Source organism: Buteo buteo, chromosome 15 (assembly GCF_964188355.1).
Source record: "Buteo buteo chromosome 15, bButBut1.hap1.1, whole genome shotgun sequence".
NCBI lineage: Eukaryota > Metazoa > Chordata > Aves > Accipitriformes > Accipitridae > Buteo > Buteo buteo.
The window spans coordinates 14,072,264-14,095,654 of record NC_134185.1 but is presented as its reverse complement, the minus strand read 5'-3'; the positions used below and the strand labels follow the sequence as shown (position 1 = coordinate 14,095,654).

Genomic DNA, 23,391 nt, shown 5'->3' with positions numbered 1-23,391 from the left:
GACGCCCCTCGCTCCCGACCCCGGCAGCCGCAGCACGGGGAGAGCTCCTGAGCCCCGGCGGGCGACCGCTCCGCTGGCTCGGAGGAGAAGCCCTCCGGCCGCCCACCGGGCGTGCGGGGCAGCCCCCCGGCCGCCGTCCCGGCCCCGCCGCCGCGCTCGGCCCCTCCGTCCCGCCGCCGTCGCCCCGCGCACAGCCCGCGGCTCCCCGGCACGGCCGGCAACCCGACACCGCCGCACGCTCATTGGGTGGCACCGCCGACCCCGCCCCCCCGGCCGCGACGACTCAGGGGCCGGCTCGGCCCGCCGGGCGCCGAGAGTCGCTGCTGTTTGGCCGAGGGCGGCCGTCAGTCAGGTTGAGGGACGGGCCGCCCTGCCGCTGCGGTCCCGCCCCCTCGCCCTAATTGATATTATCGGAGCGCGGCGCGGGCGGCCGGGCTGCAGTCGGGGCTGGCGGGCGGCCGGCCCGGTGCGGGAGCAGGGAAGCGGCGCGGAGGAGGAGGAGGCGGAGGAGGAGAAGAAGGAGAAGAAGGAGGCGGAGGAGGAGGAGGAGGAGGAGAAGGAGAAGAAGAGGAAGAAGAAAGGCAGCCGTGAGGGAGGGAGCGCCGAGCCAGAGACTAGCAGAGCAAATTCTCCACCGTCCTCTAGCACCCACCAAGCGGCGGCAGCGGCAGTGTCTAGAAATATATAGCTAGAAATATAAAATCACCCCGCTCCTGCACCATGGTTTTCCAAAGTAGGCTCCCTTCTTGGATTATTTTGTGCTCCGTCTGGCTGTTCCGCTTTGCACACACGGGGGAAGCACAGGCTGCGAAAGAAGGTAAGGTGATGCGGAAAACAAAACTTTGGGCTTATTTATTGCTTTTGCACGCGAAGTCTGTGGGGTGGCTTAGCGGAGGACCTGCCTGCCGCTACGAGCCGCTTGTCAGCCCCCCTTAAGAAAAAAAACAAAAAAAGACTTTTTTTTTTTTTCAGTTGAGGTGGGAGGCAGGAAAGAGCAAGGCATTCACCGGGGGGGTGCGTGTGTACGTGCGAGAGACCGGGACAACTGCCTTTGCTGGCAGGAATGGGGTTGGCGAGGCATTTGCACGTGATGGAAAGGCGTGGGGCTGGGGAGGCAGCCCCCGGCCCGGGGATCCCTGCGGGAGAACCTCGCTCTCCGCTGGCAGCCTTCAGCCTCCCGGCGAGGTGCAGGGACGGCGGCTTCCCTCGCTGCTCCGCGGGCGGGGGGCTGCAGGGGCCGAGGGCCGAGTTTCGGGGCTCGGGACGGTCCGTGGGAGGCGCGGCGGGGCAGGGGCCGCGGGGCAGGTCCCCGCCGCTACCCACCGGGGGCCTTGCAGCGCTCCGTGCCCCGCGGGGCCGGGCACAGCCCGTGGGAAGGAGCCTCGGGGTGCAGTTTTGCACCTCCCGGCCACGCATATAGAGGGTACGTCCAGCCTGGCGTCGTGTGCCTGCAGCAACGTTATGTGCTCTCCCCCGGCATCGCTGGAGAGAGAGGTTTAGGGGTGGATGTTTCGTACCGTCTGCGTATCACAACGGGGCATCCCGCTTCCCATCCATCCGACACCGGTATCTGTGTGGGGCGAATCCCGGCCATTTGTTTCCCCCGCGCGAGGAGAGAAAACGGGCGGTTTTCTATCAGGGACTGATGGAGGTGTGTAAAATCAATTCACAAAGTCCGTCTGGGAATCTCTTTTCTCACGCTGAGAAAATGCGAAATGATTTAAAGGAGCGCCCATCTCGCGTTTGACAGCCAAAGGCGAAGGTCCGTCTCCATCTTCGGGCGGGGGGGGGACGGGACAGGGAAGGGGAGTCAGGGGCTTTTTCGCTGTCCCCGCATAGGTATGCGTTTGGGGGGTTTCCCCCCTCAGCTGGACACGTCCATATTTTTCATCAAACCGTTGGCATGCGGTGAAATACCATTTCGAGCTTGTAACTGGAGCTTAAAAAAAAAAAAAAAATCCCTCAATTAAAATGTCCTCTGCCCTTAAGAGAAGGCGGCGATGGCGAGGTTAGAGAGGGAAAGAGGTGAGAGCCTTCCCTTAGCTGCTGCTTTCGAAAGTTTAGGTGGAGGGGCTGTAAAGCACGGAGACCCCCACGCGGGGAGTACTAACGCGTGGCCGTGGGGAGAAGGGCCGGGCGGGGGGGGCGGGCTGCCTGCCCCGCTCTGCCCTGCGGGTTGCGCCGCGGTCGGGGCTGCGCCGGTGCCTCCCGGCGGTCGGCTGCCCCGAGTTTCTGTGTGTGATACGCGTATGGATGTGTGTGTGTATATATATATATGCATCTGTACATATAAGCGTGTGTGGGTAATGTGTGTGTGTTTGGGGAAAATGAGCCTAGCCAAAGGAGGGTCAGGAGGGGGCGAGCGGCAGACAGGGATTCATAGCGGCTACCTGCTGCAAGCGCAGAAAACTCCCGCGGAAGAAAGAGCCAAGGGAAAAAAAAAAAACAAAAACCAAAAAAACAAAAACCAAGTAACTTTGCAGCTTCACCCCCAGCCCCGCCGAAGGGCCGGTGGCGGCAGCAGCCCCGCGTGGTTTCCCCCCGCTGGGTACGGAACAGAGATGGGGGGGTGAGAGGCTGAAAAGTTTTCAGAGTTTCCTTTCGGTACCTAAATAAAAGCCGCCGTGAGATGCTGGAGAGCAGTGGGGCAGGGGCCGCCTGGCTCTCCGAGCTGGGGGCGGGGGGGGGAACCGCGTTACCTGCGGACCCCTCTGCCAGCGCCGCGGCCGGGACCCCCGGGGGGGGCAGGTCCTGTCCCTCCGCCCCGGGGCTGCGAGACCTCGGGGCTCCGTCCCGGGCGCTCCCCCGCCCCCCCCCCCCCTCAAAACAGGCGGCTGCCGGGCTGGGATGGGGGGGGTGTGTGGGGACGTGGCGGGGGGGCATCCGCGGTACCGCCGCTCGGCCGCCGAGCCCCGCGCAGCGCCCGGGCTGGGTGCGGGGCTGCGGAGCCCCTTCGCCCGCCGCTTTTCCGCCTCCTTTTCGCTCTCTGTGCCCCCCCCCCCCCCCGCCCCGCGCCGAAGCGCGGCCCGCTGCGCCCCCGCGGAGTCCCCGCGGAGGGCCGGCGGCTGGCTGTCCTCGGGGCGCGGAGAGGCTGCGCGGCTGGCGGCGGGGGGCGCGGAGCTGGCCGCCGTCCTCCCGCCTCGGGTCCCGGCGCCGCGCAGCCCCGGGGTGGGCGCCGCGCAGCAGCCGCGGAGCCGGGCGGGAGCGCTTCCCCGGCGAGTTTGGGTGCCGCGGGGGAACGGCGCCGTGTCCTCGCAGGGGGGGGGGTTGGCAGCGCGGGGTCTGGGGCCGGTTTGTTCGCTTGGTGTCTTTTTCTTCCTGGGGTGTTGCTACGGGATGGAGAACCGCTGCCAAGGAAAGAGTGTAATGAATTGCAGCCGCGGGAGCTTGCGCCGGTGCTGAAATGGTTAAGTTTCTCGTGGTACCTCTTTTTCCAGGACCATTATAAATGTTCTCGTTTAACAAACCGCCCCATACACCACCTGCTTTTCTATAGAAAGTGTTACAAAGTAAAGCCCCTTGAATCCACGCTTAACGAAATAAGCACATAATCTTTCGAGAGAGAGAGACTATCAAACTTCCTCAATGAGTAGTTCCACTTTATTACTGAAATACAGGCCTGGAAGCTACCGTTTTGTGTTCGGCTAACGTTCCAGATATTACTGTATGAACCCTTGAATAACTTTTCTAGTCACTTCATCTTTCTAGTAATTCACTGAAATTTTGTGTTACGTTCTAATAGGAGAAAAGGCTGAAGCCAGAATTATAACCGTTTCCAAAAGACCTGACAAAAAAAGTTGCTTCAAGTTACAGCCTGAAATCATGCATTGAAATATCAGTACTTAAATGCTGCGCAGAAAGTTATAAATAGCTTTATAGCTAAAAATATACTGAATAGATTTAAATCAGAAATGTTACTTTTTATTTAATCAAATACAAGTATGAAGTTAAATGTGCAGCTGCTTTGAAGAAAGAATCTTCAAAGTGTACCAAACCTAGATATATGGTTGATCACTCTACAGCTTTGGCAGTTTGAAAGAAGGTATTACAGTAAATTACTTCACTTTGGGGGTTTTTTTGGACATCTCAGGTTAACGTATGTACCGTTTGAAAGTCTTACAGAAACTTAGAATAATATGCTAAGAAAGAAGCTTATAGCTATAATTGAAATATAAGACACATATAGAAATGTATGTTTGGAGGTACCAGAACATCAGTAATATAACCTCCAATATGTACTGTAAAACATGTAAGAGTTGTTTTATTAGGTGGTGATTAACCACTTTTGGAGACGGGGTTACATTTAGCTGAAAATAATTGCAGTGCTACTAGAACTGATGTCTTTTTTGCATAGAAGTGTCACTGGGGTATAATGACATGAAGATTTTAGTAAGCCATTACCATAAAGCGAATTAGTCTGATTTTGTGTATGTAGTATTTTGTGTATGCAAAGTGTGAGGTAATTGCAGAGTCTTTATTTTCTGTATTCCTGGTTGTCATTTATTTATCAAATTACTGCTTTGTCACTGAAGGGACGTTATTTTTTTTTCAAACTCAAAAAGACCATTGCTTTTGCAGTGCAACTCCCGGTAGGGTATAGACTAGTCCTGTCTAAATCAGTTTGGAAAACTGTTGAAATGTTGGTGTGTATTTGTTTGTTTTAAAGTCATTGTAATAACCAGCATATGGGAAATGTCCTTCTTATGACAAAGGAGATGAAGGGAGCATGCATCTTAATGACTGATTAGTAACACTGTAGAACACTAAGAAAAACAGTGCACTTTGATTTAAGCAATGAAATTGTTGAGATTAATGTATATCTGCTTATATGCGGATGGTACATAACCATTTAATCATCTATTTACGAGTAAATGCATAGTTGTGGTTGCAGATAATTTTTTTTAATAATATGAAGAAAAAATATTAATTTGTACAAAAATTGTATTATTTTTATAACTTTTTTTTATTCAGACTTTGTTCTTTGGTTTTATGTTTCCACTTACCATATTTAACAAACAGTTGAAATTCTTTTTTTTTTTTTTTTTCTTTTTTAGTAATATTGCTGGACTCTAAAGCACAACAGACAGAGTTGGAATGGATTTCCTCTCCTCCCAATGGGGTAAGTACTCCAGGCAAAAATTAAGTTCCTAAAGATGAGTAGTTACTGTACCAAAGCAATTGAAAGACTTGCTTTAAACTAGCTCCCCCTCATACTCGTCTCAGTAATCGTACCAAGTGTTTACAGCTTTTTCATTTTTCGAATGGAAAGAAGAGTACCTCAGGTTACAGTGTACAAACGTACAAGCTAATTAAAAGGAAGAGTCTGTTTAGAAACTCACCTAAATGTTCTCGGTAGGTTTATGTTTTGTGGTGTAATCCTTTGTGCTGTACCAGAAAGCTCTGTATATTTATAACATGGCATTTTAAATCACTTTTTCCTTCTTCCTTTAGCAACAGCAGATTTACTTCTGTGTGGAAACTTTCTAAAAATATGTTTTTCATTTTCTGTATAATGGGTGATCATAAATTTGTTTACGATGTTTTCTTTGTAATTGAATGGAACAGATTGAAGTGCTCTAAAATAAAAACATTTATACTGCAGATGTGTTTGAAATGACATTCCAAACTTGAAACATCCCCAAGTCTTGAGGAGCTTGATATCTGGAACTAGGCATGAATTATGTGGTTAAGGCCACCTCTAGCTTGCTTACAAATTAATCCCATGGTACTCCATGAAATGTACCATTGTAAAGCACATCATTATAAAAATTGAGAAGTTTCGAAACATTGGTGTTATTGTCTTATTTATTATATATGTAACACTGAGAAATGCTGCTTTCAGTCTGAATTAAAAGTGGTGTAAACCCCCTTCGTCCTCAAGCCTCGAGGAAGATCATTTTCAGAAAGATAAAATGGGTATGTTGTCCTACCTTAGTTCAGTCCTACCTTGACTTAGTCTGACAAATCATACATTAAATGGACAGTTCTTACTCATGGAAGCAGTCTTGCTGAATCCATTGCGACTTCTTGCATGAGCAAGGACTTGGGGGATCAGGCCCTTAATCTTTAGCACATTAAGAAATCTGGAGCCAGAAGACCGTGAAATGTGAGTGGGGATATAAAAGTGTAACAAATCCTTTAAATAAGAAGAATGAAAATCTGAAAGTGTCTTTCTTTAAAAGCAAGATCGTAAAATCAATACAAGCATAAACTGGAAACGAATCTGAGGACTTCAGAAAGAATGTAATGTGAGCTCAATGCGTATGATGGCTAATAACCTCGGCATTAGCGTTTTGCACTGATTGAAGCCTTTACCAGAGGTGTTTGAAAGATTAGCTTGGTGGCAATTACATTAGGCTAACCTGTAGATAATGAAGGACGTGTCAACATGTTACACATGTCAGTATACTGAAAGATGCAAGTAGAGTCAAATTCAACAAATAGTAAAAGGCAACTTTCAGAGGCAGAAGCCACAAATAGTAAAAGGCAACTTTCAGAGGTAGAAGCCAATTTCAATGAGGATTTAAAAGTGAATCAAAACTAATGGCTAGATTCGTATGTGTGAAAATGTTCAGAAATAGTTGCCTGTAAATTAACATAAAAGTACAATTTTAATAATGTAATTTTGAAAAAAAATGTTTTTCTAGTTTTCATTACTGAATTTTCTACTATGCAATAAAGACTTCATGGGAGTAAACACAGAAAATCTTCTTCTTGAGAGAAATTACAGCATCATCACACTACGGAATATATCAGCCAGACACTCGTTAAATGCCTCATTCAACTGCAAATGTTACATCTAACAATGATCTCCAACAATGTTAAGATAACTAAGAAGTTAAACCACCATATATTGAAACCAATAGAACAGGGCGCATTGAAGTGGAATTGTATGTTTATCACCATATGTTGCAGCAGGACAAAGAAAAGTTGAATTTTCTTGCTGTAAAAGCTATCACAGAATTGATCACTTTAAAGAGACTTTAATGAAACATGACCTCAGATGGCATAGGTGAAGACATCCTGAAATACTGATGTATTTTTTTCCCTGCAGAGAAGCAGGTACACCTCCAGTGCACTACGTGAAATAATAGCTCTGTGATTACACAATTGAATCATGTCATATTTCCTTAATTTTTTAGGAAAACCATACTCCATGGCTTTGGGAAAATATGGAAAGATAGACTTCAGTGTTTAATGCTAGGGATAACATAAAGTAGGACTTCTTATATGAATTTAGTGTTTTGTATTGTTTTCCTGGACTATAGCATATGAATCTCTCTGATACTAGCTAGTCTCACGTAGTGGGCTTTTGACTCCAAGAAGGCTCATTTGTGTTGTATTATGAAAAATGGTTTGATTTTGTTAAATGTATTTTGTTTGTTTTTGTTTTTCTTTCTGTTTGGTTTTTTTGGGTGGGGAGGGGGCGGTGGGGATTTGTTTTGACAGAGCAGTCCACTTCAAAACCCGAGGAGTCAGATTCTGTTGCGTGGTGCATTAGAGTTACTTTCACTTCAAAGATACGATACGTTGTCTAACTGGAATATCTCATTGCAGAATCTGGCTTGGTGTTTTGAGGGAGGACTGCTTACGCAAGATAAAAAATAAAACAAACAAAACCACCAAACCAACTCAAAAAAACCCAAACCAACACTACCTGATGTGAAATGGAGAATATAAAAATCAGTAAAATTTTAGGCTTCATGCCTTTTTTTGTCATCCTTGTGGATTTTTTTAATTGTGTTTTCTTTTTTTTTTTTTTCTTTTTAAATGTGGCAGAGCCAAAAGCCTCAGTCCAGGGTCCTGTTTTTTTCTTTTCCTTGTTTGTACTAGTTCTTATAGAGGGGGAAAAGATCTTATTCAAATCTAATAAATCTATTATGAATATAGACTTCCTTCTGTTCTGACATTAATACAATTCCATATGCAATCAGTTCAGTTAACTCCATGAGCATTTAATAATATATTTCAATCATTTAATACCATATGCATATATAATACCATACGTACCACGTCTGTATTAACTGTAGGTCTTTGAAATGCACTTTGATATTTGCAACTTCTGTGCATTTTAGCATCTGCAGCTGTGATATATTTTGTGGTGATAACTTCTAGCATCAGTTCAGCCACATCTGCTTTTTCTTGGAGCAGTGCACCAACATTAAAATGATCTCATCTGCTGTCAAATAGGCTTGCAAAGTACTGGGTACTGCATGGCTGCTGGTCTGGGAAACCAATGCCTTCCACGCTTGGTTACCGGTGTCAGGAATGTCTGTGGGAGCTCCATCCTGCAGAGGTGCCGGGTGTGCTAGTCCCACAAAGCACTTAAGCACATGCTTACCATTAAGCTCATAAGTACTGTCATTGATCTTAAGCGTGATCTTAAGTGCATTATTGACATTGGGCCAGAGGGCGAAGCGCCATACGGAGAAGTTGTGGTTCCCTATGTCGTTGGGTGAGGATAGCTCAACCCCCTCCCCCACCTAATTTATTACAGCTGTGGTTTCTGCAGTGAATTAAATGTTACAAGAAACGTGAAAAAAGGTGAGAGGCAGATATTGTTTTGGTTACACCTGGGCGGATCTGCCTGGCTGATTTCAGTGGAAGGTTTGCCATTGCCGGAGGTGCAATTTCCCACGCCACTAAAGGCTGTTAAAGACCACGGGGCTGTTGGAGCCTTACCGGTTTGTTACATAGTTGGTATCCTAAAGAGGGAACAACAACAAAAACCAGGCTTTGAACCAGTGAACTTTCAGTCATGTGGGTTGTTCTTAATTACGTATGTAATCTCATGGTTCATTTGAACTCCCAACTAAATGAAGTTTGCTCCTTTTAACATGGATGCGGCCACTGAACCAAATGTGAGGTGAGGAGCTTCTGCTTACCTTCTTTGGTTTGTAAGTAGAACAGAAGGTGGACTGAACAAAAAGGGGACAACCAAAATGTTTTCTTGCTTTCAGATTTTTAATTCTGTCCCTCTTCTCTTGCCCTCTCTCTCTATGCCACTTCCATCATGTAGCAGTGTAAATCGTCTGACTCACAAGTTTTGGGGCCCGGTCTCATGCTTTCAGTACAACTGAAACTTCCACTGGAAGTTTTATGTACACAAGTTTTATGTACTGTAACATTAGGCAATTTCAGTTTCTAAGACTTCACTGATTTTAGGTTTCTCTGGAAGCAGAGCTCCCTCCCTCCTTCTGGTCTCTGCTTATCCAAAACTGTCATGACCTTAACGAAAAGTGGGAGAGCCTAGTGCATAATCAGAATTTGGTATGCTGAACAGCCTTCTCTGGAGCTTCCTCTTTACAACTGTGCCCATGATGAGACAATGATTTTTCGAAGTTATTTATATGTGGGAAAGACATGGAGGAAGAGAGAGCCTGCAGCTGCGTTAATGTGTATTTTCTTCATTTGGGTTCTTAAGAGTATTTTAACAATAACCTACTTTTTATGGAACCATACTGTTAAAAAGGAGGGGGACTTGAGTTGTGTGAAGCCTTCTAAAATACACAGTAGTTACATCTGGTGGCATACTTGTTTTGTATTACTAACTGTTTGTTATTGTTTTAGTGGGAAGAAATTAGTGGACTGGATGAAAACTACACTCCTATACGAACATACCAGGTATGCCAGGTGATGGAATCAAACCAAAACAACTGGCTTCGGACTAACTGGATTGCAAAAAGCAATGCACAAAGGATTTTTGTAGAACTGAAATTCACTCTGAGGGATTGTAACAGTCTTCCTGGAGTTCTGGGGACTTGTAAAGAAACTTTTAACTTGTATTATTATGAAACAGACTACGACACTGGCAGGAATATCCGAGAAAACCAATATGTAAAAATAGACACTATTGCAGCAGATGAAAGTTTTACCCAGGGTGATCTTGGGGAGAGAAAAATGAAACTTAACACAGAGGTGAGAGAAATTGGACCTTTGTCCAAAAAAGGATTCTATCTTGCATTTCAGGATGTAGGGGCCTGCATTGCTTTGGTCTCTGTCAAAGTCTACTACAAGAAGTGCTGGTCCATCATTGAGAACTTAGCTATTTTTCCTGACACAGTGACTGGCTCAGAGTTTTCCTCTTTAGTTGAAGTACGAGGAACTTGCGTCAGCAGTGCGGAGGAGGAGGCGGAGAACTCGCCGAAAATGCACTGTAGTGCGGAGGGAGAATGGTTAGTGCCTATTGGAAAATGTATCTGCAAAGCAGGATACCAGCAAAAAGGAGACACGTGTGAACGTAAGTAAACATACAACTTGCTGTAATATGTATGCTATAGGTCAGGTTCTACCAGCTTTTTTTTTTTTTTTTTTTTCCCCCAAGAGAAATACGTCATCAGTCTGCTCTCAAAGTTTTCGGATCTTCAATCTGTAAACTTCAAGCTGACTAATCTAAAGCAGTCAGCCCTTCTGGGTATGGACATCAGCGGTTGCATACTGTGTTTTTAAATTTAAACAAGAAAAGTTAAAAGTTGTATAAAGTATAAATATAGAGTCAGGACTAACATTTTAAACCAGTTAAGGTGATGTTCCTTGTACCTCTTGGTAATGCAGAGCAAATCATACCTATCACAGAACATTGTATCAATAGTCTTGGATATAAGTAGTTAACCAGTTTGTTCTTTCACATGATCTGTGACAGAATTATAAGGAAACTAAAACAGGAGGCGAACTTAGAATGAGTTGTGGTTAGTAATGGGAAGAATACACACACAAAAACTGAGTTAGACTTTTGTGTCAAGTGTATAAAATTTCAAACACTAGATAGATCTTTCAAACAGAATATCAAGTTTTCAGAAGAAAGTATGTTTTCCTTTCTACAGTATCTTTTTGCATAAAGCTAACTCTAAACTTTCGGCTTGCATTGGGATCATGGTGATTAGTTTAAAATACTAGCAAATCAGAGACTACTAAGTTGTACTTTCTAATTCAGACTGATTCAGTTATCCATATTCTTAGAATGATACCTACCCTTAGCATTGCTTTCACTGGGGCTACATGTGTAAGGTATTTCTGCTTAGCGTGAGAAAGGATATTTCATTCTTTCCTTACAGTAAAATCAAGAGAATAGGCAGTTTGTTTGAAGACATGTATTTTCATGTACATTTAACACAAGGTCTGTCATCTTTATCGTAAGATAACACAAGGAGTTACATATCACCATATTTTTGTTGTAAGATAGGCAGACATTTGTTGGTGAGAAATGTTGTAAGTCAAAAACTGGAAAAAAAGCCCACAAATCTGTGAAGAGGAGAAACCTACAGAATCTCAAAACTAAAGCTAGCATCAGTCACTGAGTCTGAGATGTCTGTGTGAGGACTTCAAAATCTGTAGAGGATTAGGGACACCCTAAAACAAAGTAAATGGGTCTCCTTATTAGTCATTTGTCCTCAGAAAAAAACACACTTTTGTTCTTGGCAAGTTTTTACGAGGAAATTCGGTACAAGGTGAAGTGAGTGGAGTTGATCTGAGGCCTTTGTAGCCTTGCACAAATCTTTCATTGTTCTGTTGGGAAGGGATGAGGGCTTATACACTGTGGAGGGTGATCTCATTAGGAGTAATTGTAATGTGAAAAACTGCCCCCCTGAAAACATTCAGTAGACTGTATCAAAGCTCTGTTAAAAATATTAAGCGCTGTGTCCCGTAGAAGCCTGTTTTGAGGTTTTCAAATGCCTTTTTGGAGCGACTGACTTTTTTTTCCTTTTCTTAGCTAACTTGCTCTTGATTACAGACCTAGTCATGGTTGGTGTAATTAATATACTAATTTTATTTGACTTTCAATAAAGGAGAGAAAGTATCCAAAAAAGAAAGCAGTGTATGTTGGGAAGTGTGTGGGGGGCAGGAGCTGAGTGAGCATGGGGGCATGGATAGAGAAGAAATTGGTGTTTGGTAACTGGAATTCAAGTAACCTGTTTATTAAACAGGCTTCTTAATTTCTAACCGCACTGATGTTGACAAAAGAATTAAATGATAACTTGTACTTGAGTATAGTAGCGTGCTCATTTGCAAGAACACTTCCCATTTTTGGCTTGCTTTCAAAGCAATCGCTAAGAGAATACGCGACTCTGGAAACAGTCCAGAGGATCATTTATGGTATTTTTCCTCTTTTCTTTCAGTGATCCTGTTAAGAGTTTCAAAACAAACTCTGGCTCCATATTGAGGCAAGTTAATGTAGTTGAGAGGGAAAAGGTGGGAGGCAGGCGCTTGCCGAATGCGCGCCGTTGGCAGCTCCGAGTCGGAGCGATCTGGGTGACTGTGGCGCACGATAGTAATTGCCGTCTGTGATACTTGTTAGCCGTGTCTGTGCTCGAGGCTGTTATTAAGTATGATCAACTTTGTAGTGACCGATAATACAGCTGGCACGCTGATACCGCGTCTGTTTTTTGTGACAGATATTGAGAGAAACTTATCTGAACATTGACACTAATGCAACCGGCTATCTGTTACTGTCAAGCTGTGTAACAGATCAAGCAGAAGCAAGTTGGCATGTGCTTCCTTAACCCAGAGCTTTTATAGCCCTGTCTGAGGGCTCACTTCTGCAAATACTTTGTACCTGGCATGCTGCGTGACTTCTTTGGGACTGCTCGTGGCAGAAGGCATTGTGCTCTGTCAGGATGGGCAGAAGTCTGTGATTCCTCTCTCACACTTGCTAAAGCTCAGCTGAATTAACTTAACACAATAGGAGGGTCTTTTAAAGATACAGAATAATACCTTATCTGGCTGCGTTGTAGCAAAGGTAGGAGTAGATGGCCACATTGTAGTTCCAAATAGATCTTCAGCCTGTAACTCAGTGGGGATTTTCATTTGTGTGACGCTAGCTTGATTGGCTGGCTGTGATTGAAGAATGTTCCTTTTGCATACAGCTTCTCTCCTGTGTGCGAAATTTATTGAATTCGGATACTAAAACAATTGAATTTTGATTTATACAGAACTCTGCACTGGATGTGTTGCCAGAAGATTTTTTTGTTGCATGAATGTAAGTAACCAGTAGTGCTGGAATGATAAGGAAGAAAACAATTGTGAGCGATGAAACACATAACCTGGAAAATGAGCTCCCATGTGTTCCTTCTTCAGTGTTCAATCTTTCAAACTGAATTAATCTTTTTTTTTTTTTTTTTTTGGATACATACTGATTACTTCTCACTATAGGTGTGTCAAGGAGTCCGTGCCACCTCAGTGATCTGTTGTGATAACACACATACACAAGAGAGCCAAATTCCAGAGGTCTCACAATTGTCATGTAAAGCAAAATCTTAAAGCTGGGTGAAACAAACATGAGAAAACTAGATGAGCCTCTGAACTTTGAATTGCAGATTCTGTTGCTTATGTGCAAGGATGCTATCTCCTCAGTGTTGATCTTATGTCTGCTGGCGTGTGGCACTAGACTTAGGTGTGGAAGCTGTACATTTTAAAGGGTTGTCTTGAAAAGTACCTAGCAAAGGTACTGGAAAGGTACTTAGAATATTCAGTTCTTCCAACATCGTGTATTGCATCTGTTCTGGAAAAAAACCACAAACCCCACCAACCACAAAAACCCAATACAGTTCTCAGTAGCTGTACTGGACTCCCAATAGGTCTAACTTCGATTTTTTTCTCACAATGGAGTTCAGTCGATATGTTTTGCGTGTAAGGAGCATGCTGCAATCAGTGATTGGTATTTGAAGGAGAAAGCAATTCTTTGAGAACTTCTAGTGTAATGTATTTTCTTTGAGAACTTCTAGTGTAATGTATTTTCTTTGAGAACTTCTAGTGTAATGTATTTTCCATCTGTTTCATGTTAGTTGGGGGTGGGGAGGGAGGGAATTAAATTTATTCAATCAGAACAGTAGAGTGATATTTCAGAAGGTGGGAAGCATCTCTTAATATGACTGTGCTGAGAAATTACATAGATGATTGGGCACCAAGTCCAAAAATTCAGATTTCTAGGGAAAGCCAAATGGATCCATTTTACCGTTAAACATTTTATAATACCGTATGAATTAACAGTTGTTTTATGGGCCCCCAAATGGGGAGGGGGTTACAGCTATTTGTACATTTTGTCTTGGTGAGGTAAAAAGGGAGCTACAGGCTTTTCTTTCCAAACTTTGTCATGTGCTGTACACTGTGCCAGACTGCAAGCTGCATCTGTTCCTTCTGTTTTTTCTTCTTGGGACAAACTTTTATCTCTTTACTTTGTGAAATATTACTTGATAACAGATCCAGAAACCAAATTTGCTTTATGCTTGGCATATTTGTGGTAAAGTATGTGTGGGTGTGGTTTTTTGTTTGGTTGGTTTTTTTGTTTTTGTTTTTTAATATTACTCCACTTAGGAGCAGATGTGCCACAAGTTTATTAGCAGAAGGCAATGAATTAAGGGGGCAATGTGAATAAGTTGTCATAAAAAAATGTTATCCTGTTTCTAAAAAGCCCAAGTTGCGCATATTGTGAGTTAGGTGTAGAGTTTAGCTCAGGTAGTGTGTCCCAAAAGCTGTAGGTGACCTGCAGCTTGAGTAACCTATGTTGACATTCCTACATTTTCAACTTGAAAATGTTTTGCTTTGTGCAGAAAGGAAAAAATTATAGGAAACTTTTTCAATGGCATTTATATCGTCAAGACTCTAAATGTTTCCTTTTTTGAAGAAGAGTTACCTTTCTTCCATTTGCCTCCAAAATTACTCTAGGGAAGAGAATGTAATTATTCTCAGCAAATTGAACCAGAGCAGAGAATGAGGATATCTCCGAGTCTTGTCATTTTCTCTGAAGCCAATGGAAGTTCATCAGGAAAGTGTCTACCTCTTTCCCTTTTTATCCCCTAATATATTAAATAATTTTTCTGTCCTTTTTAAAGAAAGGTCAGTGTGATCTGATATGAGATCACAGATACAACTGCATAGGAAGTATTGGATTTAAAAAAAAAAAAAAAAAAAAAGAAAAAGAAAAAGGTAAATATCTTTCCAAAGTATTGTAATAGGGTTCAGAAAAATATACCAGGTACTTTTAAGGTAAAAGTAAGACCTTCTAGCTAGATGGTCAAGAATACTGAAGGTGTTTCTACTATGAAATGCAGAGCTGTGATTTCTGCTTCCAGCCCCCTTTGGAGTTTCTAGAAAGTCAAATGTCCTGGCTTTCTTTCACCCTGGAGTCTTCTTGTCAGAGAGATGTGGTAGAAAAATATATTTTTTTGCTATATATTTCTTTCAGAACAGTCTAGTGTTCGTAAGGAGGAAGATTTTCACAAATTTGGCAGTCTCCCCAAGTCATTTGGGTTTCTTTGACCTACTTTGTTAATGTTCTTCAGCCTTTTGGATGTGTCAACATAGAGAAGAGAGGGGGAGAGGAGCTATGTCTACTGTTAAACACGTCCTCTTCGAAAAGTGGTTTCCAAATTAAATCGTACAAAATGGCTTGTGTTCTCACAGCATTTGTTCCAGGTTTCTCCTGGGTTACCTTTTGGCCCTAAGATCCAATTATTTTTTTTATGCTGTTCCTTTGCCTGAAATGTCTGAATTCGTTTCAGTATGATTACAGGCCATCATAGTTTTGGTGATGCAGCATCCTCTCTCAAGTGTGACATGAAGGTATGTGAGAAGTAAGGTTACGTTAACTTGAAGTGATCAAGTGGTGGAGGCGGTTGAAACCAGCTAGTTCTCATCCATAATGCCATCAGAGTGATCCCTAAAATGAATTAACTGCAGAGCTACTGACGGGTTTAGTTTCCAGTGAAATAGTTGTTTTGCTCCAGAAGAGCTGACAGGAGTGAAATAGCACATGCAGGTGGGCAATCAGGAGCCGAGATTCTACAAGGGAAATTGTTGGATGATGTAGTTGGATGTAGAGGTTTTTCCTTTCTCCACCCTCTCTTCTGCCCCAGCCCACCCCACCCCCTGACCCTCTGTTCCTCTTCCCAGATTCTGTTGTCTCCAGGAACTCCAGGAATTAATTTGATTTTTTACATTTTACTAGCTGTTTGCTGAATATAAATTTCTTAAACTAAATTTGTTGTACTTTTTTTTTTTGTCACATTCACTGCTGTGCACAGATTTTGAAATCAAAACAAAGCCAGCAATGAAACCTAACAGAATCTTAGTAATTTCTCCTTTAGTTACAGAGGAAGCACTAAAGCTGTCTTTTTACGGGTCTGGGATGCCACTGCTGAATTAGCTACGGTTGCTCAACAGCTGGGCCATTAACTCCTTAGCCATAAAGTTTGTCTTCTGTTTGTTCTAAATGAAGCTTTAGTTGGTATTTAGAAATGGAATCTCATCGTGTCAAGCCTGTTGCCCAAAACCATACATCTTGCTTCTCAGACAAACTTTTCTGCCCAGAAATGTTTTGTGAAAGTTGCAATAGGCATGTAATAGCTTTGTTATTATTTTCTATGTGTAAAAGATTTTCCTAGATGAAAAAGCAACTGGCTTGCTTGGAAATTCTGTAGGTTTTTTGGTTTGGGTTGGGTTGGGTTTTTTTGTCCAGGTTTTCTGTTAACCTCTGAGAATTAAGCCACTAAAAATAAATTTAAATATTCTTTCATTTCTGAGTACAAATGGGAGAAGCAACACATACAGTCCTTGTTAGGGGACTCTCAAGTGTACATGCATTCCATTAAATATGACTGTTAGCTTTTTAAGAAAACAAAACAAGACAAAAACCACCCCCCAGCCAGAAAACAATGTTCCAGGAACTGAGAAAAGGAGAGTTAGTAGGTTACAGAGAAACTGAAAGTAGAGATCATTTAATGGAAGAACTGATCACAGGAAAGAGGGGAACATGTTAATAAGTGTTTAACTAATCTACTTCATGTATCTGTAGGACATCTATTATATGGATGGTGAAATGCTGTTCAAAGTTGTTCAGGTAAACTGCAGTTCAAAGTGTAAGTGGTTCTCTGAAAACAAGGAGCCTTAAGCAAAGGAGTGAAGTGGAGGTTCTTATTCGAGAATTGGGACAGCCATACAGAGAGATCCATGTTTGGTACTGAAGTTGAAAGAAAATAAAAATTATGTGAACAAAATGTTTGCTTAACTGGATTACCTTTTGAATTTTGCTGCATCCCAAACTTCCTCTGTTATCATGAAAATATTTGCCCCCTGTCCCCCCAGCAGTTGATATATATTAAGCAGTATTAAATCTTTAAGAATATCTCTCTGTTTTTGCTTGGGAAACTGTGGAGATAGTTTTCTCTTTATGTGGGTTTTCACTTAGTATCATGCTTATTACCACTTGAACTACAGTGTAAAAATTAATTGTTGCTTCTTGACTTCTCGGCATTAAATATCAGTGTTTTTCCTGTACTGTGCAAGCTCTGTCTGCAATGCTAATTTAGTTATTAAAAACAATAAGCTGTACACAGCTTGTGGATTAACACTTTTTAAATTGAAAACAAGTAAAACATTTCCAAATTAGTATCTGCAAAGAGGAAATGGATCTTTCAAAGTGTACTCAGTACATATACTTTGTTTATGTCATGATTGGTTCCCTCCCCCTAGAAATACTACTTTGTTAATAAAAACTTAAGGCTGGAACCAAGTTAAGAATAAAACAATTTGTAAGGGGTTTCCTTAAAAGAATTAGAAAAGTATGTTCAGGGAGCTTATTAAAAACCAAACACAGTTCACATGACAGGAAAAATATGTAGATGTTTTCTACTGTAAGCCTTCACAGAATGTTGTGGCATCAAGCAGAAAGAAAAAAAAAAGGGGGGGAGGGAAGGCAGGTTTACTGTTTCATTCAGCATTACCATCTTTAATTTCATAAAAAGTAACCTCTCTTTAGAGGATGATGTATCTGATTTCTTCTAGAACCTTGCATTATTGAGAAAACAGCAGCAAGAGCAAATATCTTTAAGACATTTTTATGAACAGTCTTCTCCTTACTTAGAGCAGCTTTTATCCCTGCGCGCTTCCAAAACTTTCTGTTGCCTGTATCTGTCACAGTGAGTTCTTTTGTCCCTGATACTGATGAAAAATATGTTATATGTGAAAGAGAATAGTATCCTAGTTAATAGTTCACAGCACAAACTTTCTTTTCTGTGGGAAACTCATATTTCATTTCTTGTTCTCAGACGTATCAGCAGTATGTCCGGTGTCTCTGGTGAAGGAGTATTCTTGTGTACTTTTCCATTAATGACTGTTTCTGACTCCGCCATGTCTCCCTAATAAACACAACATGCCAACATACTGGAGAGTGACGGTTCAGTATTTAATGCTTTTTTCCTTACTTCTGTTTTTCTTCATTAAGAACAGATTTTCCTTTTAGGAAAAAATATCTTTTTGAAACTATATGCATTTCAGGAAATTTTGCTCAATATTAAGCTAATTTATAAGTATAATTCAGAGTAGCAAAGGCAACCAAGTACAAAACTTGTGTGAGATCAGAACTGGGCTCAATTATTGTCCTTCTAGAGTCCTGATCCTGTCAATGCATGTACCTGTATAGCTTTATTTAGCTGGGTGGCCCTGCTGCCTATCCTAAGGAGGATAAAGTTGCTCACATCTGTAAGAAACATCAGGGTTTTTTACCCCAGGTAAACTGATACTTTTAACTTCTTAATTTTTATGGTTTGGATTAGTTACATGTGTCTCTTGGCAAGACATGGCTCTCCTGCAATAATATCAAGCATTTTTCTAATAAAAGTCTAATTAACTGTAATTATTAGTATTTTCTGACACCTGGCATACCTCAAATGTGTGTGATTGATGGATAAAAAGGAATGATTAAAGAAACTAATTGGTATTATTTTGCAATGTATTTAATATACATAAATGCAAAGATTATTTCTTGCTGTAATTCTGAAATAAGTTAAGCGTTCAATTTTGAGAAGCTGGTGCAAGTGTAGAGCCCTGGCTTGCTGGCTGGCTACTGATTTTTTTTGTTCTAAACAAAAAAACTTCTGATAGTATATATTACCATAAATAAACATGCTGTAGAAAGTGTAAAAATGGAACTCCTACTTTTCAGTAAAGTTATGACTATTTTAAGGAAGTAAAGCCTAACGCAGAAAACTGTCTGTAGGACTGCGGGCTGAGGCATCATCCCTTGAACTTCATGGCAAGAATCGCATTAACTTGATGGGAGTAACATCATGTGTTAATATATTCCCACTGAGGAAAGTACTAAGGTTTTAAGTAACTAAGAATATACAAAACCCTAAAACTTTTATGTTGGTGAAACATATTTAAATGCATGTTTGATTAGATGTGCTTTTCTGAATTGTAGGTGTTGTGCTGGTATAAATGTGTACAGAGAAGTAAATATAAATGGGACTCAGAAATTCCGCTGATGGTACATGACATGTATAACCTCTAGGATAATTAGTGGCTATAACTTGTTATTATTCTTTCCTTACATGTAGTGAATGTGAAATATCACCCAGCCTAGATGACTGGTGTTCATTTTTCCAGTAAATTGAACACAGTGGATTGAACTAGGGTGGCCCTTGAAAGTGATCCTTGGAGGTCTTCTGGCAGGTGACTAATATTGTGGTCTCATGTAGCCGTATGGATGTGACCTGCTGTATGTTCCCTTCACCTTACTGGATATGTGATATGTCCTCACGATGTGACTAAATTACAAGTGTACCCCGACCCTTGATAGAGCTTATTTTTCTCAAATGACCATGTTCTCATCTCATGACATAGTGTACATGTGCATATTTATCTATAGAAGCCTAACCCCTGTGTAGGAGAGGGGCAGGATGTCAGTGTTCTCCATCCACTTCTGACGGACCATCAAGGGAAAACTCAGGGGTTGTCTGGACCTTGGATTAATGACCTGATCCACCCCACCTGAAAAGTTAGTACTGCCTGTGGCTTCCAACCCTCCAAATCCCTCAGTTTCTTAGCTTACTAGCTAGTCCTCATTTATGAGTAGTAAACATAGTATTCTTTGAACTTCCTGAATGTACCATCTTTTTTTACACTAAACTATTGTATGGGTGGAGTATAAGAACAAATGATACATTTCATGAATGTCTGTGTTGTGCCTATTTGAGTCGATCCATTTGTGACCAAGGAGGGACATAGTTGGTGTTGAGAATCTCATTAAACCTCTAATTTAAAATCTTGGACCCCTTGCTTAGCTACCATGAAAATGCTTGAAGAATATTGCCAATTGAGATTCTATAAGTAAAGTTTATTGTATTCCTAAAAGTTTGGCAGTTTGTGTGCCAAACAGCTCAGCTCTGTTATTGCTGGAACAAATTACATGTTCAAAAATTTGTCTGTGGAACATGGTCTGAGTGGGCAACATGTGGCTGTGATCACTGATCATATTTACATGATCTCATTCAACTCAAGTTTTCCAGACTTAGGTCAATTATTTTTCTTGCTGAGGAGAATTTGAACTCGGATCTCTTGCTTCAAATAGGGCACGCCTATTAACCAACATGCAGTCACTGTTAGAAGGTTTTATTAGCCCCTGCTGACACTTGCTCTTCCCATAGTCTAGCAGTTGAACCATCTTTCATATGGAGCGATGGGTTCCAAGTCTTTTAGGTTCTGAGCTTTCTTTTATATATATATATATATATATAAAAAAAAATATAAAACACACACACATGTATATATATATAAAAGGTAAAACATTTCATCTTGGATGTTTAAGCTCTCGTGTTTCAAAATGTTAACATTTTTGTCTTGATCAATTTATTTGCACTATATATATGTATATATTTCTGAGGTGAACAACAGAACTGGAGAAAATGTTCTACTGATTTTTCATTTGTTTATAAGGGTGATGTGTTTGTATGTCAAAGCAAATGGAGATGTATTGATCTTTTTTCTTGTTTCTGTTAGACCGTATACAAGTCTTAGAAGTCTTAAAATATCAAATAAGAAAATGTAACTAGAAAGAAAAAGATTGCATGAAACAGATTCTTTTTTTTTAAGATCATCTTTGGTATTTCTTTTTTATCTGCTGCGTAAAGATACTTTTGGAATGTGATTGGAATCCTGTTGAAGAGAAGGTATTCTTACTTGATTTTGTTGTATCAGGCCCATGATACAGTCCCTTAGCTGAAATCAAATATTGAATCTTAGATGTTTGATTTCTCATGTTTCAAAATGTCAACATCTTTTTTCTTAATCAATTTATTTGCACAGTAAATAAATTAGATAGATAACTCTCCATTTTCATTTTTGTCCAGCTTATTGAAAAGTTTTGTTCTGTACCAGTAGCTCTTCAGTAAAAATTAACATTGTTTTCTTTCTGGAGTATATTATAATTGTGACATTGTTTTGTGTTGATTGTGTAAGGACAATATGTTTATACAGACAAATGGACAACTTTCAAAATGTGGGCAGTTTTATTGACTTTAACTAAAAAAAAAAAAAAGTACTGATAAAGTCCTCCCAAATAATACCTAAAGGAAATGGACATTGTTTTAACTGTTAGCAAATCCCAAGGCTCCATATTGTCAACCTAATTATCTCACCTATGGTGGTCTCAGCCAGACTTAATCTGCAGTCTGCTGCTGGGTAGTGTGAAAGTATCATGTGCTTAAAATCACAAGCAGGGTTGAAAATCATGTCCCCCAGTGCAGATTGAATAGAATATTCAATCTGTGATCTGTGACTGTCTCTTCTGTTCACTTTCACTTATCATTAGTTATATATCACTTAATTTTCTGATTAAAAGGGGCAATTCTTTGGCTTTACAATGTGTATGCTTGTCTGTCTGCTTTAGTTTGTCAGTTGAAATAAGCCTCCATTTGGCTTATTATTAAAAAAGTCTTGTCAGTGGAATTGCTAGTGAATAATGCCAGTAAACAAGGGAGAGAAATAACATCTTTTTAAAACATGCTTTTTCTTTTTCCTGGGTGAGTGCAACGGGAGGAGACAATGACATGCCTACTTTTGATCTTTTATCTTAAAGATTTTCTGTCATACGTAGAGCTACACAGTCACTGTATTCTGTATTACTGTTGTAAAAATCATGTATCCAGGAACATAAGATTCAAAATTGCATGACACAAGTAGAGATGAGTGTTTTTTAGAAAATAAGGCACATGTTGATAGAACAAATGACGTGCAATCTTTAAATGAGGAATTTTATTTCTCTCCTTAACACAAGGACTAAATGAAAATACAATCCCTGTTCTCACAGAACAAACCCCATTTTTTAAATTCCACCATTTAAAGACATTTTGTGTATTTAAGCAGTGACAAGGGTATTCATTATTAATTAACATTCAGGAGATAACTGACTGTCAGTTGCCAGTCAAAGTGGAGCTTGGAAGAATGTTGACATTGATTGACGGACGTGTTCTGGGACTGTGCACAAACAGGCTGCTCAGGTCATCTGAACACATAAAAACATTACAGATCGGCTCCACATACCTAAAAAGATGTTCTGCTTGGGCTGCCCTTCTTTCTAAAGGGAGGATATCATTCCATGTATCCTAGAGGCACTTGATTTGCAAGTCAAACCTTAGCTTTCTAGCACCATGGTTGCCCGTTAAGAGTTTAGTTTGGTCTGCTAAGTATGGGTGACGTGTCATCGTGCTCTTTCTAGCTGTGAGTGGCTGAGGTGCTTAAGCATTCAGGTTGAAACAATATTTTTGGTGTTGCTTTATAAAGTGCTATACGTACTTACCTAATGGGTATACACTAATGTAATTTCTTCTTGAGGTAGAAGAAAATCCCCAAACCCTAATTTATATTACACAGAAATGCAGAGATGGAAGAGGGTTTTCAATCTTGCAATCGCTACAATCTCTTCAGAAGTGAGTTTTAAATCTCTGCGGTCATACCAGTTGCCTCCATTTCCCTGAGTCAGTGGTGTATCTATATACAGTGAAATGAAGATCCAGCTTGTGGCACCCTCCCAACTCCTTTTAGAGGAGGGTAAAACAAGCCCTTTGTCACATACAAATTACACTTGCCCTAGGCTGGGTATCTGATGCCCAGTGGGAACAGTGGCTCAGCTCCTCCTGCTTCTTGCGGTGGGCACCTGATTGTACAATGGGTAGTAGTTAAAGGAACACGGTATGGTGGTTTATGGACAGTATAGCCCATATAGAGAGATGATACTTTCCTGTATAGGTGAACAGCCTGGTCACCTTCAGCGTATGGTAAGCACCTGTTTCACAGGTACTTATTTCTCATTAATTTGTCTTCATTTTAATTTTCAGAATATGCTTACAAATATATCATGGTTGACTTGCATTTGTTAACTAAAAGAGATGGAGGGCTGTTCATTAAGGTGATGGGAAGGGAGAATATCTTCTGACTGGAGCCCTTTTCCTGTGATTATCCATGGGGGAAAAACTCCTGTGCTGTATGACATGTCTATGTGGGTTAAAAAATGGATCTGTCTTGTCCTCTTTAAAATCCCCATAGGTGGAATGCTATAGGTGGAACTATAGGTGGAACACTATAGTTCCACCCAGTCCAGATGGAAGTAGCGTGCTGCTG

At 41.4% G+C, this 23,391-nt stretch overlaps 1 protein-coding gene across 5 annotated transcripts in view; it reads left to right on the top strand.

Moving 5' to 3' along the window:
- Positions 1-527: 527 nt before the first annotated feature.
- Positions 528-23,391, top strand: part of EPHA7 (EPH receptor A7) — a 162,355-nt gene continuing 139,491 nt past the window's right edge. For 4 of the 5 annotated variants that reach the window (XM_075046633.1, XM_075046635.1, XM_075046632.1 and 1 more), the window contains exons 1-3: positions 528-817; positions 5,055-5,119; positions 9,571-10,240. In XM_075046633.1, the coding sequence (XP_074902734.1) occupies positions 721-817; positions 5,055-5,119; positions 9,571-10,240 (832 nt within the window). In that variant the 5' untranslated portion in view covers positions 528-720. Of the gene's footprint in view, positions 818-5,054; positions 5,120-9,570; positions 10,241-12,929; positions 13,413-23,391 lie in introns of those variants that run through there. The other variant, XM_075046634.1, reaches the window with a different exon arrangement.